This window comes from Microchirus variegatus (assembly GCF_963457635.1).
Source record: "Microchirus variegatus genome assembly, chromosome: 14".
Taxonomy (NCBI): Eukaryota; Metazoa; Chordata; class Actinopteri; order Pleuronectiformes; family Soleidae; genus Microchirus; species Microchirus variegatus.
In genome coordinates this window covers 2,439,348-2,460,937 of record NC_139815.1, presented here as the reverse complement: position 1 = coordinate 2,460,937, position 21,590 = coordinate 2,439,348, and the positions used below count along the sequence as shown (strand labels likewise).

General features: G+C 40.7%; 2 protein-coding genes across 3 annotated transcripts; one reads left to right on the top strand and one right to left on the bottom strand.

Moving 5' to 3' along the window:
* The first annotated feature begins 932 nt into the window (after positions 1–932).
* On the top strand, positions 933–17,030 carry LOC310936374 (AP-2 complex subunit alpha-2-like). Of its 2 annotated transcripts, XM_083900425.1 has the most exons (23): positions 933–1,097; positions 2,483–2,551; positions 2,818–2,960; positions 3,160–3,353; positions 3,737–3,866; positions 4,454–4,555; positions 4,655–4,763; positions 4,945–5,095; positions 6,497–6,665; positions 7,210–7,347; positions 7,479–7,661; positions 8,285–8,382; positions 8,514–8,745; positions 8,840–9,010; positions 9,386–9,472; positions 9,781–9,914; positions 10,087–10,169; positions 10,537–10,627; positions 11,163–11,285; positions 11,887–12,003; positions 14,605–14,674; positions 15,153–15,287; positions 15,368–17,030. In XM_083900425.1, exons 1-23 carry the CDS (start codon positions 1,031–1,033, stop codon positions 15,443–15,445), a joined length of 2,874 nt encoding a protein of 957 aa, XP_083756551.1. In that variant the 5' UTR covers positions 933–1,030; the 3' UTR covers positions 15,446–17,030. The 2 variants fall into 2 exon arrangements, with proteins under 2 accessions (XP_083756551.1, XP_083756552.1); XM_083900426.1 differs by lacking the exon at positions 9,386–9,472.
* A 1,515-nt stretch (positions 17,031–18,545) lies between these two features.
* On the bottom strand, positions 18,546–21,411 carry LOC310936940 (protein C19orf12 homolog). The gene is made up of 3 exons (XM_083901104.1): positions 21,271–21,411; positions 19,997–20,209; positions 18,546–19,829 (listed from the first exon to the last, which is right to left on the bottom strand). The coding sequence occupies exons 2-3, from the start codon at positions 20,154–20,156 to the stop codon at positions 19,564–19,566; spliced, it is 426 nt and encodes a 141-aa protein (XP_083757230.1). The 5' UTR covers positions 20,157–20,209; positions 21,271–21,411; the 3' UTR covers positions 18,546–19,563.
* Between the last annotated feature and the right edge of the window lie 179 nt (positions 21,412–21,590).

Below are 21,590 nucleotides of genomic sequence, written 5' to 3'. Positions count from 1 at the left end.
CACTTCTTGTATGTTTTGGAGATGTATCTTCTTTTTTGACGTTCTATGGAGGTTGACGCAAACTGTTGTTTGGCGCATTACCGCCACCACCTGGTATGGAGTGGATCAAAAATGTTTGAATACTGCTTAAAAACATGGAGGACGAGACCTCACATATCAATCAATAAATAAATAAATATATAAATACATACAGAAACAAATAAATAAATGCTTTACATTTATTTCTACATTTCTGTATTTAAATTTAAAAGTTTATTTATGCATTTATTTATTTATTCCTGTATTTATTTATTTATTGATATGTGAGGTCTTGTCCTCCATGAAAAAGCACAAAACTATATATAAAAAAATACAATAATATTCCAAGCTACCCTCTCAATCATTTCAGTTGTTTTAATAAAATGATATAATATTCTATAACATCTACTTAAGTTATTTTATAAAATGCCTTTGAGATCAAACTTTATTTTAACATCTTTCAACTTTCAGATCATAATTTGTCTCTTTATTGTTTTTGATATTGGAATAAAATTGAAACATGGAACTTCTATATCTTCTTTGAGTTTTTATGGCAGTTAATAAAGTGTGGAAATGTTTGGTATGTTAAACTTCCACAAACAACAACAACAATAATAACAATAAATCACTTATAACCCCTATATAATATAATATAAATTAGATATTAGAATATAATCTAATATATTAGATAGGGTTATAATAATATATAAGATAGGGTTATAAGCGTTTGATTATTATTATTATATTTATTATGCTCTCAATCATTTGAGCTTCTTCTTTCTACAGTACATGGACTGGGGGCCGTGAGTTCTATCCAAACACATCCTGATCCACACTCCTCTCCAGTTGGTGGCGACAACGCGTGATTTCCTTGTTTTCCAACCGCCGATGAAACGGAGTAGAAGAAGAAGAGAGTGTCTGCTCAGCTGTGTGTTTATGTGTGTGGTAAAAACAAGTGCGGATTTAAGTGACTTCTTTCCCTTCATTTCACTCCAAAAACCACACAGTCGCGATGCCTGCGGTCTCTAAAGGAGACGGGATGCGGGGCCTGGCCGTGTTCATCTCTGACATCAGGAACTGTGAGTTTGTTAGTTTAGCACTTACTTCGCTTTGAGCTTCGGTAGTGGGCCAGTTAACACGAAGTTAGCTTCCGGTTCGCGAAACTGGACTCAACTGTGACGTCAAAAACCACTCTGATCAGACAAATCTCGATTTATGTATTTACTACAGCCAGACTAAAGATCGTTTAAAACACGTTTTCAAACATTTACCTAAGTTGTTCAAGCTGGACATTTCTCTACTTTTAACTTACTGTAAATTAACAGGTAAATATTATGTAGAGTTTATGGACAGTATCTGGTCCAATATGGTCTAACTTGTTTGTACTTGGATGGACCTGGTCTTACATGGTTTAGCTGTGACATTGTAGTTACACGTCTCTTCATTTATAAAAACACGTTTTCAGTTAGTGTTGATGCTTCATCTCAACGTCTTGATGTCAGATTCCCCTTTAACTAGTCCCTTAATTCTCGAACCAGAAGCCAACTTCAGCTGGTTAGCTCGCTGCTCGGCACTGTTTGACTACGCTGAACCTTGACTTATGTTTAAAACATAAAACTATTTCGACAAACAACGTTTGTTCTTTCTGGTGTCACTTAAGAAGAGAAACGCGCTTTTTCATTATTCAATACGGAGCCGCTCAGTTCGTTTTCATACGCTGCTCTGTTAGTTAGCCGCTAGCTCCCAGAAGCTAACGTCATGTTGAAGGGCGTGGCACGCGTCGCTCAAAGTGGTCATAAAGGAGACAAACCGTGTTTTTTTAATGATTTATATTAGTCTGTGTGTAAACACGTGATCTCAGCGGTGAAGTCGTCACCTATAACAAATGCGCCCACGTCTCATTAACACTATTTACAACTTATCTGTCAAACGCTTGCGAGGAAAAGTTAAGCTAACGTCAAAAAGGACGCGCACAGGTGACGTCATGGCGTAATTTACTACTCTGGTTAAAGGGAGAGTTCAGGTTTTTTTTGTATGAGTTACGTTATCAACTAGGGCTGCAGCAATTATTCACGTTATCGAGTATTAATTGTTAATCAGTTCAATGATGTGTTGTAGAGTTTCACATGTTAGATAAACTTGTACAAGCTTTCATAAAATGTCCATAAATATGGACATTTGTATGTATTTTGGTCAAGATAAATATCACCCTGTGCCTACTATGCTGCAGAAATAGATATTTGCAGCATCTCCAACACTGTGTTGAATTAATGCTGTGAAAGGAAAGGAAGAAGCGTGCCCCTCACTCAGCACCACAAATGTGCAATAAACTGTTCGGTGATTGTGGAAAATGTGTTTACATATCATACTGCTTCACATTGAGGACTAAAAACACATAAGCGTTTGCCGTTTTGAGTTTGTATTACATGCATGAACATGCAAAATGTCCCATATCTGTTTGCAGGTAAAAGTAAAGAGGCAGAGATTAAGAGGATAAACAAGGAACTGGCCAACATCCGCTCCAAGTTTAAAGGTAGGTAAACAAACAAACATGACAAGTCAGGGCGGAGGACCAGGATGAGATATGAGATATGGATGCTTGCTCTGCTCTCTGTGAAAATTCAGCTACCAATCACACATTTTAGCCACTGAATTAATTCATTAAGTGACACATTTTTGTGGATTACATGCAGTTTCCAGTTTCCATGAATAACATTTCACAACACTGGAAACTGGCTTTGAGACAGCGAATGTGACTCCTTGTCTGACTGTTTGTGTAATTTTTGCGTGTGTGGACAGGAGACAAGGCTCTCGATGGCTACAGCAAGAAAAAGTACGTCTGCAAGCTGCTCTTCATCTTTCTTCTGGGCCATGATATCGACTTTGGACACATGGAGGCCGTCAACCTCCTCAGCTCCAACAAATACACGGAGAAACAGATTGTAAGTGTCTCCTGCTCACTTTATATGCATGGGACAATAGGAAGATTTGATATCACAGTTATTCTGACCAAAAATAATGTACATTTTTGTGCTTTAAAGAAATTGTGCTTCAAAAAAAGTAAACATTTTCAATTCTCTTCGGTAATAGTTTTGGTTTTTAAAGGATACAGATTATAATCACCAAACCTCTCTTCGTCAGGGTTACCTGTTCATCTCGGTGCTAGTGAACTCTAACAGCGACCTGATCCGTCTCATCAACAATGGCATCAAGAACGACCTGAACAGCCGCAATCCGACCTTCATGAACCTGGCTCTGCACTGCATCGCCAACGTGGGCAGCAGAGAGATGGCCGAGGCCTTCGCTTCCGACATCCCCAGAATCCTGGTGGCAGGGTTTGTACATAAACATTAACAGAAATATTACACATTACTCATTGTCTTCATCTTAATCTTGGACATTAGTTGCTCTTTCTTGAGTTTGTCTGCTGTATGGATTTAGTTCAACTACATCAGTTTCTGACTTGGCTTGTATAATCTACATAGGCTTGAGTCTACACTATCTGGACTCTTACCTCTCTCTCAGAAAACACTGTCAAACCAAGAGATGGAGCAGTGAACATATTTTGAAGACATCGTAGATTAATGCTGACAGTGATAAGATAAAGATCGGTTTTCCATCTGTCCGTGATAGTGTCCTTGTCTCCAGATAAACAAACCCTGAACTTCACCTTTTTCAGGGTTATAATGAGAAAATATCTTGCGTTTTCTTCTTCCAGGGACACGATGGACAGCGTGAAGCAGAGCGCAGCACTGTGTCTGCTACGACTCAACAGGACGTCACCTGACCTGGTCCCCATGGGTGAGTGGACGGCACGAGTTGTCCACCTGCTCAACGACCAGCACCTGGTGAGATCTGGTGACCTGTTCCACACAGTCGGCAGTAACAACATTATACTAGATGTTATTATACACATACACACGTTTACACCTGGACAAAAGTGGTTGAGGGATTTAGCATGCATAATAATATGCATAATTTCATGTTGATATAAATGACAGGAAAGATGTTAAATGGTCGATCATAGTGACTTAAATTTAATTTAAAGAGAGAGCTGTGTCAAGTTGTTTTTCTACTGCTTCATTTGAACTTTTTCTGTCATTCATGTCACACTGAAGTTACTGTTCCTGCTCATTGTCAGATTTGTAGGGCTGCAGAAATCAATCTAATAATCAAGTTCTCTTAAAGTGCTCTCATTTTTCAGCTTCTTAAATATTAGTATTTTGTGGTTTCTTCGCTCCATAGAACAGAGAAATCGTTATAACAGAATAATTTTTGGTTTGTGGACCAAACAACTAAGCGATCAATCAAGAAAATAATCAACAAATGAATCGATGATGATTAGTTGCAGCCTTAGAAGCCACAACAAGCGATATACAGCCATCCCTAATGAAAATGCCTTTTTACTGACAGGGTTTTTCTCCATTGTTTCCAGGGCGTGGTAACAGCAGCCACCAGCCTCATCACCACTCTGGCCCAGAAAAGTCCTGATGACTTCAAAACGTCTGTCGCGCTGTCCGTGGCTCGACTCAGCAGGGTGGGTCTCTCTAGCCTGTCTGTCTGTAATATCTCATGTCGTCCTTCTCTAACACTGTGGACCGAGTGTTAAGTTGTCTTCTTGTGTGTTTGTGTCCAGATCGTGACGTCGGCGTCCATCGATCTACAGGACTACACATACTATTTTGTTGCGGCGCCGTGGCTGTCTGTGAAGCTGCTGCGCCTCCTCCAGTGCTACCCTCCACCTGGTATGGAACTGAACAGCACCTGAGAAAACACAGACCAAACACAGGCTTCTGAAGGCTATTATGTCTCACAGATTAATCTTTACAACATGTGCAGAGAAGCTGTTACTTTTTGAGTTTGTAGAGGCAAGGGTGTCACTTAAGTCCACAGACTGCTCATAGTGAGGCCTGTTGTCGTTTGCAGAGGACGCAGCGCTGCGGAGTCGCCTCACAGAGTGTCTGGAGACCATCCTCAACAAAGCCCAGGAGCCACCCAAGTCGAAGAAGGTCCAGCACTCCAATGCAAAGAACGCCGTCCTGTTTGAAGCCATCTCCCTCATCATCCACCATGACAGGTTGATGATCACATTTGTCATTACACGGACACCCTCATTCAGACCTGGTTAAGGCCACATGGCTGCCATCAGGGAGAAGAGCTTTTAAAATCTCACCAGATGCATTACTGTTCAAAAGTTTGGGGTCACCTATACAATTTATTTGTGTTTTCCATTAAATGTTACACTTTTATTCATCAAGAGTTGCAAAAATGAATAGAAAATATAGTCAAGACATTGACAAGATTAGAAATAATGATTTTTATTCAAAATAATAATTTTACCCTTTCGTCAAGGAACCAGCAAAACTGTTTTCAGCTGTGCTAACATCATTGCACAAGGGTTTTCAAGGGTTTTCTAATCATCCAATAGACTTCTAACATGATTAGCAAACACAATGTACCATTAGAAAACTCTTTTCACCTATGTACATATTCCATTAAAAAACTAGACGTTTGCAGCTAGAATAGTCGTTTAACACATTAACAATCTATAGAGTGTATTTCTGATTAATTTAATGTTATATTCATGGGAAAAGTGCTTTTCCTTCTAAAATAAGGACATTTCTGAGTGACCCCAAACAGTACAGTAGTACATGACAGCTTAAGTCTCTGGTATTTTAAGATTATGATTGTACAGCTTTTTCTCAGTGTTAAGACAGCCATTTGCCACAACACATTTAAGTTTGTGTCACTGTTAAGTGCTCATTCTCCCACACCAAAGTCCATAGAAAAAAAATCAGCATTTTAAGCTCGTCGGGAAACATGAGCTGCTTGTCTACTGCTGCTGCCTCATTATGCAAGTTTGTGCCGCTGAGGTAAATCCAAAATTAACACCAAACACTGAAGTAACAAAATAACACATTTGAACTTCCTGTTGGAGGCAGCAATGGACCAACAACTCCTGTGTGCTGTGATGAAAATCACTGATTTTCAAAATGGACTTTGATGTGGGAGAGTGAGCGGTCTACGAAGCGTAAAAAACTTTTTTTCTGGAGAAAAATGCAGTCTAACACTAAGGTAATCCCGTGAGCATAATCTTAAAATAACTTTTTACCTTGCGTCCGTGTAAGCAGCTACATTTTCAGTGAGAACGAGCCCCAAAAACGCGTTGCATACCAGTGGCAGTACGTCACTCGGCTACACTTAACTGAGCTATCCCTTTAATTCCACGTCTGAACAGGCGTTGTTGTCACAGGGGAGGTAGATGTTTTCGGTTCAACAGATGAAACCTGTCATTAAAAACACCCAGAGCAGAGCCTGGATCAGCAAAGATTAAGTTGTGTTTTATGTTGCAATATCACATCATAACACAGGGGGGGAAAACAAAGTGATTAACCTTCCTGTGTTGTGCTACCCTTGGGTATTTTTCATGAATTGTAATGGGGTGATTTATCTCTGATTGTGTTGCCCTGTCTCTCAGTGAGCCCACCCTGTTGGTACGAGCCTGTAACCAGCTGGGCCAGTTTCTGCAGCACAGGGAGACCAACCTTCGCTACTTGGCTTTGGAGAGCATGTGCATGCTGGCCAGCTCCGAGTTCTCTCATGAGGCCGTGAAGACACACATGGAAACTGTGATCAATGCCTTAAAGGTGAGTCCTTGGTCTGTTGGTGGCGACTGTGCTGCAAATCCCCCCTTTGTGCTGAGAAACAGATGCTTGTGCTCAATTAAAACATGGCTGCCAGCAGTGACACACGCAAAAAACACTTAAAAGAATAAAATGCTGACCTGATTCAGTCTACAATATTTGAAAAATATGTTAAATGCTCACCATTGAATCAAGTTTGTGTTGTTTTGAAATGCTCACTCTCACACACCAAAGCACATAGAGAAAATCAACGATTTTACATCACAGCACACAGGAGTTTTCGATCCACTGCTGCCTCGTTCAAATCAGGACGTCTTCTTTTGTGACTTCAGTGTTTTAAAATCTTTGTTCAGATTTACCTCTGTGATACAAACTGACCACACGAGGCAGCAGTAGACCAGCAGCTCCTGTGTTCTCATTAGCTTCAATGCTGTCTTTTCTCAATGGACTTTGGTGTGGTTACAAAATGCAACTCAGGCAGCAATGACATACCTTTAAAAAAAAAAAAAAATGACTTATCCCTTTTTAAACTGTGTTCTCTGAACAGACGGAGCGGGATGTGAGCGTACGCCAGCGGGCGGTCGATCTTCTCTACGCGATGTGTGACCGCAGCAACTCTAAGCAGATTGTGGCAGAGATGCTGAGCTACTTGGAAAATGCTGACTACTCGATCAGAGAAGAGATTGTAGGTTTTAAAAAATCTCAGGGTTCATCTTCTACTTCTGACTGAGTGTCACTTCCTCTCACGCACAACTGGTCACCCCCCCCCCCCCCCCTCCCTCCCTCCCTCCCTCCCTCCCTCCCTCCCTCCCTCAGGTGCTGAAGGTAGCGATCCTGGCGGAGAAGTACGCCGTGGACTACACCTGGTACGTGGACACCATCCTCAACCTCATCCGTATCGCGGGCGACTATGTCAGCGAGGAGGTTTGGTATCGAGTCATCCAGATCGTCATAAACCGAGACGATGTCCAGGGCTACGCCGCCAAGACCGTCTTTGAGGTGAGTTACCACGGTGTGGACTGCTCTGTGGTTTGGTTAAAACAGAGGATCACAACATTAAAGCACAAGTAGATGTGCACACATCCTAAGTAGTTCATTTCGTTTCCTTTCTTAGTAGGATAACCATCTATATCCAAGTATATACCTTAAGAATATGTTTACTAATCTTGTTTTTAGATGGTCTTTTCTAACAGGAAACTGAAGTTTGTGTTGCATTTTTTCAAACCCCACTCATCTTCACCAATGTCCATAGAGAAAATCAGTGATTTTACAACACGGCATACATTTTTGATCTACTGCTGGCTCCCATTATTAAGTTCACATGTATAGTTTTGTGTTTGAAATCATTAATTCATGTTAACTTCAGTGACAAACACCAACCAAATGAGGCAGCAGTAAACAATCCAACTCCTGTGTTCCCATGAGCTAAAAATCACAGATTTTCTCTAAGGATTTTGGTGTGAGAAAGTACTTGGTTGACAAAGTGACACAAAGTATTAAGTTAAGAAGCTAAAATCTCCTGTTCTGTCAGTACCTCATACAACAACACTTCAGAAAAACCCTTAATTATCCCCTTACCTGCTAATTATCCCCCTGCTGTTGTGCTTTGTGAACTCTTGCAGGCGCTACAGGCTCCTGCCTGCCATGAGAACCTGGTTAAGGTGGGCGGTTACATTCTGGGAGAGTTTGGTAACCTCATCGCTGGTGACTCACGATCCAGGTAAAAAAAAAAAAAGCTCAGGTTGACGATGTTTCTCATCTGATTTAAGTCGTTTGTAGCCACAGGGCTGAGCGACTAAACTACTCTAAGATGAGTTACAAGTGAGAACCACATTATGTTTTCTTCTTCAGCCCTCTGGTCCAGTTCAACCTTCTTCACTCCAAGTTCCATCTCTGCTCTGTGCCGACGCGGGCCCTGCTGCTGTCCGCCTACATCAAGTTCATTAACCTGTTTCCAGAGGTGAAGATCACGATACAGGACGTGCTGCGGTCGGACAGCCAACTCCGCAACGCAGACGTGGAGCTTCAGCAGAGAGCCGTCGAGTACCTGAGGCTCAGCTGCATCGCCAGCACTGACATACTGGTTTGTGGGAAAAGTTATTTCTTGTCTTGGTTGGTGTGGCCGAGCTTTGGTGCGGTTATAATAACACTGTGATTCTCTGTGACGCTTCGTTCAGGCCACAGTCTTAGAGGAAATGCCTCCGTTCCCAGAGAGGGAGTCGTCGATCCTGGCCAAGCTAAAGAAGAAGAAGGGCCGAGGAAATCTGCCCGTCATTGACGACACCCGGCGGAACGTCAACGGCAACGTTGACCACGCCGAGAAAACAACCGAAGCGCCGCCAGACCAGGTAACTGCTCGGAATTCATCCACACTTGATGCTGCTTCTCCACAATAAAACTCTATAACCTGGTGCTGAGGACACCTGGACACGGAGATAAATTGTGAAGAGCTGTGAGAGGAGGAATTGTGTCCTTCTTATCCCACCACTAGAGGGCAGTCTCTTCTCTTCAAACATGACAGGACATCAGCTGTTTAATGTTACTAAACAAAACTACAGATACTTGGTGTGAAGTCTTACTGCTGCTTTCTTTCGTTTCATATTCTTCCCTTATTTTCTGCATTTTCTTGATCTTCATCTGCACCTGTTCTGTCTCTGCCCCTACCTGTCTTCACTCCTCCTCCTCCCTCTCTTCTTCCTGTCCCTTTTTCCTTCCTCCACCAGTCTTCTCCTTCACTGTCGGCAGAGTTCTTCCCTATCAACAGACCCCGCCCCGTCTCTAGTCCCATCCTGCTCTCTGCTGGCACCACGGTATATAAAGAAATCTAGAAAACAACACACCATTACATTAATAAATTAGTTAAGGGGTTTTTAAAATACCAATTTTCACAGACTGACAAAGTCATCTTTTCACATTCAAATATCGCACAGTACTCAGTATTTTTTTTAAATGTTTTTTTCGAAATGAGAATGATGAGAAAAAAACACCATTCCCTGATATTGCAAACCATAGCACAATCGCAATTCCTGTCAAAATGTTGAAGACTTAAGCCGACATATATTTCATAAAAAATCATCCTGAACCATCCGTTTAAATATGCTGCCGTTTCTCCTCTCAGGTTTCTACTCCCTCCTTCACCGATCTGCTGAATCTAAACTCAAACCCTGCACCTGGAGCCAACCTGCTGGTCGACGTCTTCTCTGACAACGCGGCTCTTTCGTCCATAGACGTGTGCGAGGAGAACTTCTCCAGGTGAGACCACAACCGCAGACACATACAGTAAAATAATCCACGCTGCAACTAATTTTTGTTTTCAATATCGATTAATCTGTCGATCACTTTCTGGATGAATCATGTTGTTGTTTGGTCTATAAAATGGCAGAAAAGGTTGAAAACATCATGTCTTTGTGTCTAAAAATCCCAGGTTTGTTTGTAAGAACAACGGCGTCATCTTTGAGAACCAGCTTTTACAGATTGGCCTGAAGTCTGAGTACAGGGAGAACCTGGGTGAGCAACTCATTAATCTGCACACTATTTATGTGACCATAAATGAACTTATTATTCATTTAATTAAAAGTGTGATTAACGACATTATTGCAGTGATCGTGAAATCAGGTTGTTGGATGAGTAATCTGAGATGGGAGGAGTCTGGGAGGATCCCTTTTATTCTATTAGTTAACTGTATAAAATGTATATGTCATTGTCATGTTATTCCACAATTGTTGTCATACATGAGTGGTAACAGGAAGTTGTCACACTTCACAAATGCCGAACAAACCATGTTTCGTGTGAAAAAACATTTTAATAATGTGATAAAACTAAACAATGTTATTAAACTCGGCTGGTTGAACTGAACTGAATTGTTGCTCTGCAGGACGCATGTACGTTTTCTACGGAAACAAGACGTCGACACAGTTCCTGAGCTTCTCCTCATCAGTGACGAATGACGACACTCTCGAGACTCATATCCTTTCTGCTGCTGCATGACGCACTTTAAGGGATAGTTCAGTGTGGTTGTTTGAGGTACCGACAGATGGGCACTGCTGCGGCTTTTTTAAACACAAATCTAATGTTTGTGAACGGCTTAGTCTCCCACTGATCCACTGCTTCCTCCATCAGTCAGTTCATATGTGTTGTTTTTACGACTTTTAAATTCTTTGTTCGGCATTTGAAATACTTCATTGAGATTAACCTCAGTGACACAAACTGACCACACGAGGCAGCAGTAGACCAGCAGCACCTGAATCCCTGTGAGCTAAAAACACTGATTTTCTCAATGGACTTTGGTGTGTGTTTAAAAGTTAACTTGCCAGGTGGCCAGCAGGGGGCGTGCACATATTGGACAGCAACAACTATGTAACTACATTTCAAAAAATCGTGAAATTTAACGTGACTAAACCAGCAAGCACTCCTTCACCATCTCCGCCGGACAATAACTAAACTGATAACTGTTCAGTTCTGACACCATCAGCTTAGTCTCCTTGACTCGTTTTCTCCACAGCTGAATATGCACGTGAAGACAGTCGATCCAGTGATAGAAGGCGGGGCTCAGCTGCAGCAGATCCTCAACATTGAATGCGTGTCAGATTTCACAGAGGCACCGGTACTCAAAGTCCAGTTCAGGTCAGTTTCATCTCATCTCTCAGGGTTTTTTTCCCCTAGTGTTTTCTGGATATTTCAGGGTTCCTACGCAGCCTGGAGAAGTATGGACTTTAATTTGAGTAATTTCCAGGTCTGGATAAGTATGGAAAAACAGAAAATAAGTATGGAAAAATGTTTGTGTCGTTTCCAGACTATTATCTCACTCTCTAAGATTAAATATATTAATATATACAAATCAAAACAAGTTAACTAACACAACACAGCATACCTGTAGAGGATATGAAACGAATCAAGCTGGCTGTAGAATGAGTTACTATGGTTACTGTTACTGACTGTGATTCTCATTTATTTATTGTTTTCCATACGTGTCGTCGAGCCGGTCACCTATTGTTGGCCGCCACAGTATCATGGGTCCTTGCAAGTTTTCCGAGGGCTGGAGTTTAAAACCATTTATTTACGTAATAAGCATCTAACAATTGATATTCAGATTTTTAATATTGACTGAAAAATCCTCTGAGAAGTCTGGAAATTTGAGTCTGTAAAAGTATGGCATTTTGAAATGGAAAATGTGTAGGAACTCTGATATTTTGAGTTCAATGCGTGTGAATCTGTGTGTGAACAGGTACGGCGGAATGCTGCAGAACCTCGCAGTCAAACTCCCCGTGATGCTCAACAAGTTCTTTCAACCCACAGAGATGACATCGCAAGACTTCTTCCAACGCTGGAAACAGCTGGGAGCGTAAGTCTCATTTTAACGTCAACAATACTTGGCTGTTTGTGTTCATCTCTGTCAGAAAAGGCAGAAACAACTGAAATTCAGAGTCGATATTGTTGCTTTACATGGGTTTATGGTTCCCAAACTCTGGGTCAGGAACTCACAAATAGGTTGTGTGGGATTTTTTGTGTTTGTTTTACTGAATAAAATGAGGTTGTGATTAATTTATTAAACATCTCTTGGAAATTATTTGCTTATCAATTCAAAATGAAATTTGGTGAAATATAGGCTGCACAATTAATCGCATAATAATCAAAGGTGTGAAACGATTAAGAACAACATCCAAATTGAAAGACTGCAGTTACTTAAAGGCGCCATCTGTAACAATGTGGCTAAAAACGGTTACTACACTCAAAATCAAAACACTGCGGCGAGTTGTATCCGCCTCCCACTCCACCCCTCCCTTCCAGAGTCAAGGTTGCCAGAGCGGTTGACATGTAACTCTGTCAGCGAGGAGCGAGCGTTTTATCATAAATGAGTGGCTCTAAGACACAATGCTGTTCTCCCAATAAAGATCAAGATGTATAATAATTTATGGTAACATTAGCTGTTGACTAGGGATGGATATATCAAACATTGCGGTGCAAAAAATATTTTTTTTTTTCAATGCAAATATTTTTGTTGGTAAATTCAGTTTGTTATATGAACATTATTCCTGATCCTCTGTGACATATTAGGAGGATTTTATGGCCAGTTGCTTTAGATTTATTACATAATTCACCCTTAAGATGAGAATAAGACGAGACAAACAGTTCTGAAAATAAATATTTTATTGTAACATTATACTACTACAAAATAACTGCTTTGAAACAGCGCCATTTTAGTACTCCAAAAATATTTTGAATGACAAATAAATAAAGCTCATTCTTTACTTATTTTGTCTATATTTTTTTAATCCCCTAACAAAGTAACAAAAACAACCTGTAAGAGTACCATTAAAGTATCAGTGAGCAGCATGGATAATAGTAGTAGTACCGTTAAAAAACAACAACAAAAAACAAACCCAAAACCTTAAAGATAGTTACCCATCCCTATGAATATTTTTTTACTTTTTCTTTTTTACTCAACTATTTATGCTTTTTTCCCCTGCTATTTTTTTCCATTGTAAATGTAATGGAACGAGTCCCAAAAACACATTTTCTAGTTTCTGTGGGAAACTCTGGGAGAGAGAGTGAAGGGGAGGGGGAGGTATTGGGTGGAATGAAGGAGGGTGATGAGGGGAAGAGTGGTGGAAATCTACAAATTTGAACTGTGATTTTGGAGCTTTGGGCTGTGGAGGGTAGCAGCATTGCACTTCTTGGTGTGCAGCCTGCCAGAATGAATTGGAAGAAGAGGAAGAAGCTCAGTTGACGGGATCCATGTACAGAACCGGGTCTATACCAGAGTTGGCTAAATAGCTAATTTGCATCTTTGGTCCCTGGGAGAAGAAGATGAATGGGTTGAGTGGAATACAGGGTAAATTCAGAGCTTTGAGGGAGTCTGCCTCCCTCCAATTCCCCTTATTTGTTGCAGGAATTGTTTCCACGCTTTCTTCTTTTTCCGTTTGCTCTGCATCTCGTTGACCACGTTCTCCAGATTGGTCATCCTCTCCATCACTTCCTGTGTTGCTGCCTCGGCCTGTGCAGCAGACAGTCTGGAGGTTTCCTTTTCGTCGTCGTCGTCGTCCGCATTTTTGCTGTCTCCTTCCCCGCGAAGGGAGCACTCCAGCTCTTGGACCTTCTGCTGCAGTTGGCTCATCTCGTCGTCTTTCTCCACGATCAGACCCAACAGTTCTGTCCTCAGACTCTCCAGCTCTTTGATCATGAGTCGATTCTTACGTTTCTCCACATTGTGCTTCATCTCCATCTCAACCATGAGCCGATTAAACTCAAACTTAGGCATCTGAACCAAGACATCTTGAGGGCTTTCAGTCTCTGCCGCAGCCACGGCCATCTCTGCAGACTGCTCCTCACGGTAGTAGGTGGAGAGCGTCCACTTCTCCATGTCCATGTTTTCAGAGCAGGTGTTCATGAAGACGTTGTGTTCCTCAAAGGAGTCTTGTACACTGAGATATTTGGAAGTGGTTTTCTTCTTTCTCGTGTACTCACTCACTGTTCTCTTCAACTGAAAGGTTTAAAGGTGTGTAAAGCATCAAAACCTTTGAAGGCACCGATGACAACACGGGTCACAGATGTTGTCATACCATCAAAGCCACAGAAGGTGATGGTGTGAATTTTACTGAGAGAATTTGGCTGATGTTGTAGTGCAGGAGATCTCCAGAAGATGGCAGTAATGCAACATCATGCAAACTGGCGTTTACTTACAATATTTTACATTTACAGTCTTAATAATAATAACATTAATAATAACCACAGCACTTTTAGTAGTTTAAAGATGTTTTGAGACAAACAACCAGGTCTTTGGTGATCCGGTAAACTGTTCCCCCGTTTGCTTGTCGCCGTAAGAACGAAAAAGAAAATGGTAATTTACAAACTAACCCTCATTAGTTTGTGGAAACAGGAAGTGAAGGTTCTGTTGTGGATGTCTTCTATATAATCAACCTGTCCTCTCTTTGTGTTTCATCAGACCAGAGCAAGAGGTTCAGAAAATCTTCAAAGCCAAACTGCCAATGGACACAGAGGTTACCAAGGCTAAGGTAAAAAAACAATCAAGAAAACTCAATCACCAACTCTCTTTCAGTAGTTCAGGTTTTGTTCAAGTTTGGGAGAACGAGTAGATTACAAACTTCAGTTTTCTGATGGAAAAGGATTGACTAACCTAACGAGTTTTATTTACGTGTTAACATGTACAATTCATTTATTTAACAGCTCTTTAAAATGATTAATTTACCAATTCAAAATGATATTAGGTTTTACAGATATGGCTGTAAATTAGTCGCTGCATTGCACACAAATTAGCTCTAGTCTATATTTATAATGTGCTTTGGTCTACAATAGTTTGTCATCATTAATAAGTGGGTATCGCTTCTCCACACTGGCCGAGAACGCATCATTAAACCTCAGTGCTGGCAATGTGTCATTACAACGACACAAAAAACTACATGTTTTGGTGTAAAATAATGTAAATGATTGTAAGGTTTGTCTTCATTTCTCCTCCTGTGAATGATGCTGAAGATCATAGGATTTGGTGTCGCTCTGTTGGACCGGGTCGATCCTAATCCAGAGAATTTTGTTGGCGCTGGAGTCATTCACACTAAGAGCATTCAGGTTGGCTGCCTGCTGCGACTGGAGCCCAACGCACAAGCACAGGTAACGTCTCTCACACGCACACACACACACACAGATTGTGTGTATAACGGTGTGTAACCGTGTGTTTGTTGTGTGTGCAGATGTACCGCCTGACCCTCAGGACCAGCAGAGAATCGGTGTCTCAGCGACTGTGCGACCTTCTCTCTGAACAGTTTTAGACTTTACTCTCCTCAGACTGGAAGTGATGGATTGTACTGTGTACATTATTTTTATGATCGTTATTATTCTGCTTATTTTCCCTGCACAGCTTTACTAATATGTCTCTGGTTTAAGCCTGGATTTTTGCATGTGTGTGTGTGTGTGTGTGTTATCTGTAAGGATAGGTATGGAGAGCCAGTTCTTCATTGGTCAGTACCAAAGTATCTATTAGCATCTGGACAAATGGTGCTAAGATAGATTTTTGTTCTGTTTATTCTCTGGAAATAGAAAAATACTAACCGCAGTTTGCTCGCACTTTATATTTCCCAGCGTCGCCAACTACGTCAAAACTGGCAGCGCCTTGCTGTTACTTTTAATGTTGCGCTGCGTTGTTCACTCTCGGATGAAAGCTTTAAAGTTTAGACTCGCGTTGTTACAAAAAAAACAACAACGCTGTGCACAGTTTGCTCGCATTGTCCACTTCCCCTTTGTCCCCAAATTACAACAAAACTGCCAGCGTCATGCGTTTACTTCCCATGTTGCACTGCACTGATATTCACTCTCCAGTCATCACAAGACTGGAGTGGCTTTGCTAAGTTTAGCACAAATGTACTGACAGTTTGGTAGGATTGTCCACTTCTCAACCTTCCCCTAATCATGACAGAAACTGCCAGCGTCATGCGTTTACTCCTCATGTTGCACTGCACCATTATTCACTCTTCTGTCACCACAAATGCTTTAAAGTTTGTATTCGCTTTGCTAAATTTAGCACAAATACACGGTGACCTGTATGATATGTATTAAGGATTCCACTGAATGTGTTTTAGTAGTCCGTGGAAGCTTCCGTTGTCGCAAACAAAGACGCGATGGAATCACGGAGTAAAACACTAACAACCCAACAAAACACTAATGCTGCTTTTCCATTATACAATTCTAGCACTACTCGTCTTGACTCAAAACTGCTGCGTCGCTACTTTTAGCATCACTTTTAACAAACTAAATAATCCTGAGCACCAAATTTCTGGGTAAGCAGTACTTTACTTTGGTCTGAAATAATTAAAGCCGCTATCGCACAGAGAAATTCTGTCACCGATGTAAAAACTGCACAGAGTGGATACAAGTCTGACAAATATTAGTGTGAGAATAATAGAAACATGCAAAGGCATTTTATCTAGACATTATTTTAGACTTTAGAGTTACGTCTGACTTGGACTGCGACTTTAAAGATGATCTCAGCGAGTTCTGTTCCTCTAAGACTTTGATTGCATGCTTGTCTGCAGACATCGTTTCTGTTTGCAAGAACATAATTGTTTTTCGAGAGCCTGAATGTCTGTCAGTGAGAGTGACAGGAAGAAAGAATCAAAACTACTTGTGCTGCTGTGACATAAAAAAAAGAAACATTTGAAAGAAATGATTTGAAGTGTTAAAAGGGATACATCAGGTTTTTTTTGAAGTGTGTTTATGTTGAGGTACTGACGTAAAGTTGGCGCCATGGTCTTTGTTTTCACGATGTTGACTTCACATTTGTGCCTTTAAACCTTTTGTGACTGTCGAGAACAAAACAAGTACTTCAAGTAGCCAAACTGGTCATATTGCTATATTTCAATAACGTATGGTGTATTTTCTCTCTTTTATATAAAAATCTATTTTTAATCACAACAACTTGTTGATGTTTTGACTGAGTCTAAGGGTGAAAAAGTGGTTATCTGGACCTCAAAAGCTTTACTGTGAAACTGCTGCCATGTTCTAACAAACATGTGCATAACCTGTTTTCACTGTCATTTAGAGTAGATTCAGAAGGTTTCACATTTAAAAAGGGATCATTCGTTTGTGTGGTTGTATCAGGGAACACTTTCTCCAAGCGAGCGCCCCCCTGAAGCTACAGTTTAGTTACGTCATAATAACATTCACAGCTCATTGCCACTTCAAATGCAAGATCTAAGATGTTTCAGAATAAAAGATGATGGAAGCCTTGTTATGCTGGAGCCTCGCTGGATTACAGCATGTGCAGAACAAGATTATCTCGCTGTTTTTAATCACCACAAAGCTTCCGGTCACTCATGAACACTTGAATTTCCAGCTCTCCAGCTGAATTTAAGTTGACTTTTTGCTAACTCGGCTGTATTTTGGTAAAGATTTAGCTACATTTTAGCAACTTTTGCCTAGTGGCTGTCCAGTACTGCTGTTAGCATTAACCAAACTTTGGCTAACTTAAAATGCTCTTTTAGCTAACATGTAGTTAGTTTTAGCTAAATTTTGGCTAACTTGTTGTCCATCAATGTTGTTAACATTACACTTGATGAACATATTTGGTTAGGTAGCTAGTATGGTTGTCATCATTTAGGTCACAGAATACGGGAGACTTGAAACAAAACTATGCATTTCAATGTGATTTTGGACCACAGCACAAATCAGTTCTCTCCGACACACATTTCCAGGCAAAATGAGATCTACTATGAAAAATGTTAACTGTACTTTGGAGCAGCTGGTGTCCCAGGATCCTCTTGGTTCTCACTCTTGTTGTCCACCAGAATAATACTCTGTTCACTAAACTCTAGCTAACTTGTGTGAGTGCACTGATTGCACACCTGTTTGCACCAGAGCCAAACAAATCTACGGAGACCTCTGACCTCCTGTGCTCTGCAACAATTGTGTATAGCGCCCTCACCTGAGCCACCCTGTGTACAACACATGCTCTTTTATTTTTTAGCTAACCTGAAATGGTCTTCCAGCTAACATTTAGCTACAATTTAGCTATCTTTTGGCTGAGTGTCTTTCCAGTAATGCTTTTAGCATTCCCTCCCTCCACTTTACACAGCCTCTTAAATATATTTGCTATGGCTCCCCATAGCTAACATTATTTTAGCTAACATTAAGCTACATTTTAGCTCACTTTTGGCTAAATGTCTCTACAGCAATGCTCTGAGCTTTCCCCACCCCCATTTCATTGTCTCATGAACATATTTAGCAATACGTTCAGTTCTCAGTCACAGACTCTAGTGGCTAAAGCTGGAAAATTCACATTTCTTTAAGCAAAGCTACAACAGAGAAGTTGATGTTTTTATTCACAAATCTTTATTTTAATGAATAAACATAATAATGAGTATATATTTTATGATTTCACGTCACTGTTGTTCGACAGCCTTTTCAACTTGAAGGTGAAGTTTGTAAATCGTTCACTCTCCCACACCAAACTCCATAGAGAAAATCTGTGATTTTAGCTGGCTGGCTGCTCAATTGCTGCCTCTGGTGGTCAGTTTATGTCACTGAGGTAATGACTGTGCAGTCGGTGCTGACTTACTACACTTAAGAGAAACATACACAATCCCTTAAATCTCACCACTTCCAGTGTTTCATCTCCAACTGGACAAATACATGGACTTTACAACAAAAACCTGAGCACCACACCTTTCGTTTTACCACAGATAAATTCAAATATTATTGAAGGGAAAAAATGATTTAAAATGTAAAAGTAAATAAACGACCAACTTTTGGTTTGTCTGCTTCCTCAATGTCTACACAGACTCTTTTATGTGGTGTTATTTATCTTAAAAAAAACATTTTAAAAAGTGATTTTTCAAACTTTTAAACTGGAAAATTAGTGAACTGGTCAAAAACACAACAACATCAGATATTTATTGTGATCTGAAATTCATCGGCAGCAGAATAAGGTCCATTTTCATTCATCTCGACAAACAATATTGCTGATGTATTGCTTTCCTGTTCTTTGTTATCCTTTTTTGGTCGCCAATTCCAATAGTTGAAGTCAGCATTTCCCAACTATCATTTTTCCTGTTAAGTTTCTTCTTAAACTTCTTCTTTTCTCTTCCCACAGTTCTTATCAAAGGGAAATGAGAGTTCCATTCATTTTCAATAGAACATGAGCCAAATGCTATGAAGTATGAATTTATTCAAAATCAGCTAAAAAGCTGTAGGAAGAGATGGCTTACAAAAACAGCTGAAATTGAAAAATGATGATTCAGCATTCCCAACTATAAGAGAGAAAAAAGGTAGCTGGAAATGACTGACTCAACATTCCCAACTAATGCTGAGTTCCATTTACATCGGAGGTCGGAACGAGTGAGTGACGTCACCTCTGACGTGACTGTGTTTTTGAAAAGTCTGGCCACGCGTCACCTCAGTCCTGATAGCGTACCTCCGCTCTCAGTTCCTTCGCGATGTAGCCGAGCAGCGCGGCGGTCACCTGCTGCTGGAGCGTGGCGTTGCCCATCACGAGGGCGATGAGCTGGGCGACGTCCGTCCAGTCCAGGTTTCCCAACACGCCCACGATATCGTTGTAGAGCTTCTGTTTCTGGTTGGACGGCAGCTCCATCAGGATCTCCGGCAGGGGTCGGAATTGACCGCTGGTCATCCAGCTGCCCAGGAGGCCACCCACTGTACCACCTGGTGGCCAGTCAATCAAAGTGAGGTTAAACTTCTGTTAGAAGAAGGAACCCTAACCGCAAAGTATATTTACAGGAAGTAGCTGCACATCAAACACACAAGACCAGGTAGCGACATCGACCTTGACCTTGGGGCCCATTGTGATGTCAGAGGTCACACCATCTTACCAACAGCGATCCCCACTGGTCCACCGAGCATGCCGCCTACGAAGGCTCCTCCTCCTGCCACCATCGCTCCTTTGGTGGAGTTTTTCACCGCGACCTTGATCTGCTCGTGCGCCGATATTTCGCAGCACAGACGCATGATGTCGTTCATTTGTGGAGCCATGACGGAAGACAGGGAGGTGGACAATCGGCTCTACTGCTACTGCTCCGTAGTCCCTACAAAATAAGAGAGTCCAGCTTGTAAACCACTCACTCTCCCACACCAAACTCCATAGAGAAAATCAGTGTTTTTAGCTCATGGGAGCTGCTGGTCTACTGCTGCCTCGTGTGGTCAGTTTGTGTCACTGAGGTTCATCTCAATGGAGTACTTCAAAAACTCCTGTGTGCTGTGATGTTAAAATCACTGATTTTCTCCATGGGATTTGGTGTGGGAGAGTGAGTAGTTTACAAACATACATTTTCAGTCCAGAAATGTCTGTAAAATTGCGACACAAAGAGGTAAAGCATATACTGTAAACATATTATAGACTTGGGATTAACTTTTAAGGCATAAAAGATAGATTAAAAATATCATGAAGATGATTCCTCTACACAAAAGTTCACTTCCTGTTGTACATTTGTCACGATCCACAGACTGAAAGAGAAAGTTGAACATTTTAAACACTGATCTGTTTTCATATTTATGCAAGACTGAAAATGCTTTCACTTTTAATTTAAGTTTAACACGGTCTCAACAGTGTAAAATGTTTGTTTTGAATGATTAATCAACCCATGAGACAACATGTCACCACTTTAACTGTATGTCCTTAGCTTTTTTTTTACCTTTATTTGACATTAACCTTTGGCACATTTGACGCATTTTGGATTTCACTGTCCTTTTCATTTATTATTTTATTAAATGACTAAATGTTTGTTAACTTTGTAGAGGCCGAATGTCACAGAACGCGGCTGCTGTCAATTCGTAAAATACAAAACGTCAAATTGTGCGGGTTTTATCCGTAATTTTTTGTGGTTCTGATTATAATCAGGCGGTTTCTTAACGGAGTTCCGTGTGTGATGTTTCGTGAGCTCATGTAATAAACCCAGTTAAACTGAAGGTATGACATATGACACTGAACATAAGTCTATGGTGTAACTTTAGACAAAAACAAGAGACAAAGACGATGTAAATGAAAGTCAACGCAGTTCAAAGTTGTTTCGATTCAGTTCGAAAACAGCAACAGTCACGTTTTCGTATGATACTGACGGAATTGCACGAAAAACGTGTGATTTCTTACCTTTAATCTGGTGAGAAGTAATAAAATAGGTACTTTCCCCTCTCCGCATGAATTCGGCTTTACTTTAATGTACTTTAAATTACTTTTCTAACCATTATATTTGACGGCACACCGTCGTGTTCATGTTTAACTTGCTACTACTACCTGTCTTGTTTTTGACAACTTACTGTTGTGACTTTACTGCCACATGCTGGACTGGAGTGTAAATGCATGTATAAATAAAGTTGTAGTTTATGTGTGTGTGTGTTGGATTATGTACATATTGTATGTTTGTTTTTATGTAGTATTTATTTATTATGTTAACCAAACAAAAATATACA

Excerpts from the sequence above, each read along its gene's own strand:
- LOC310936374 (XM_083900425.1), top strand. The coding sequence starts at position 1,031 with ATGCCTGCGGTCTCTAAAGGAGACGGGATGCGGGGCCTGGCCGTGTTC. Across the intron at positions 3,867-4,453 it reads TGCTCAACGACCAGCACCTG|GGCGTGGTAACAGCAGCCAC; the intron begins GTGAGATCTGGT and ends CATTGTTTCCAG. Across the intron at positions 9,915-10,086 it reads TGCGAGGAGAACTTCTCCAG|GTTTGTTTGTAAGAACAACG; the intron begins GTGAGACCACAA and ends TAAAAATCCCAG.
- LOC310936940 (XM_083901104.1), bottom strand. The coding sequence starts at position 20,156 with ATGGCTCCACAAATGAACGACATCATGCGTCTGTGCTGCGAAATATCG. Across the intron at positions 19,830-19,996 it reads ACCAGTGGGGATCGCTGTTG|GTGGTACAGTGGGTGGCCTC; the intron begins GTAAGATGGTGT and ends ACTGGCCACCAG.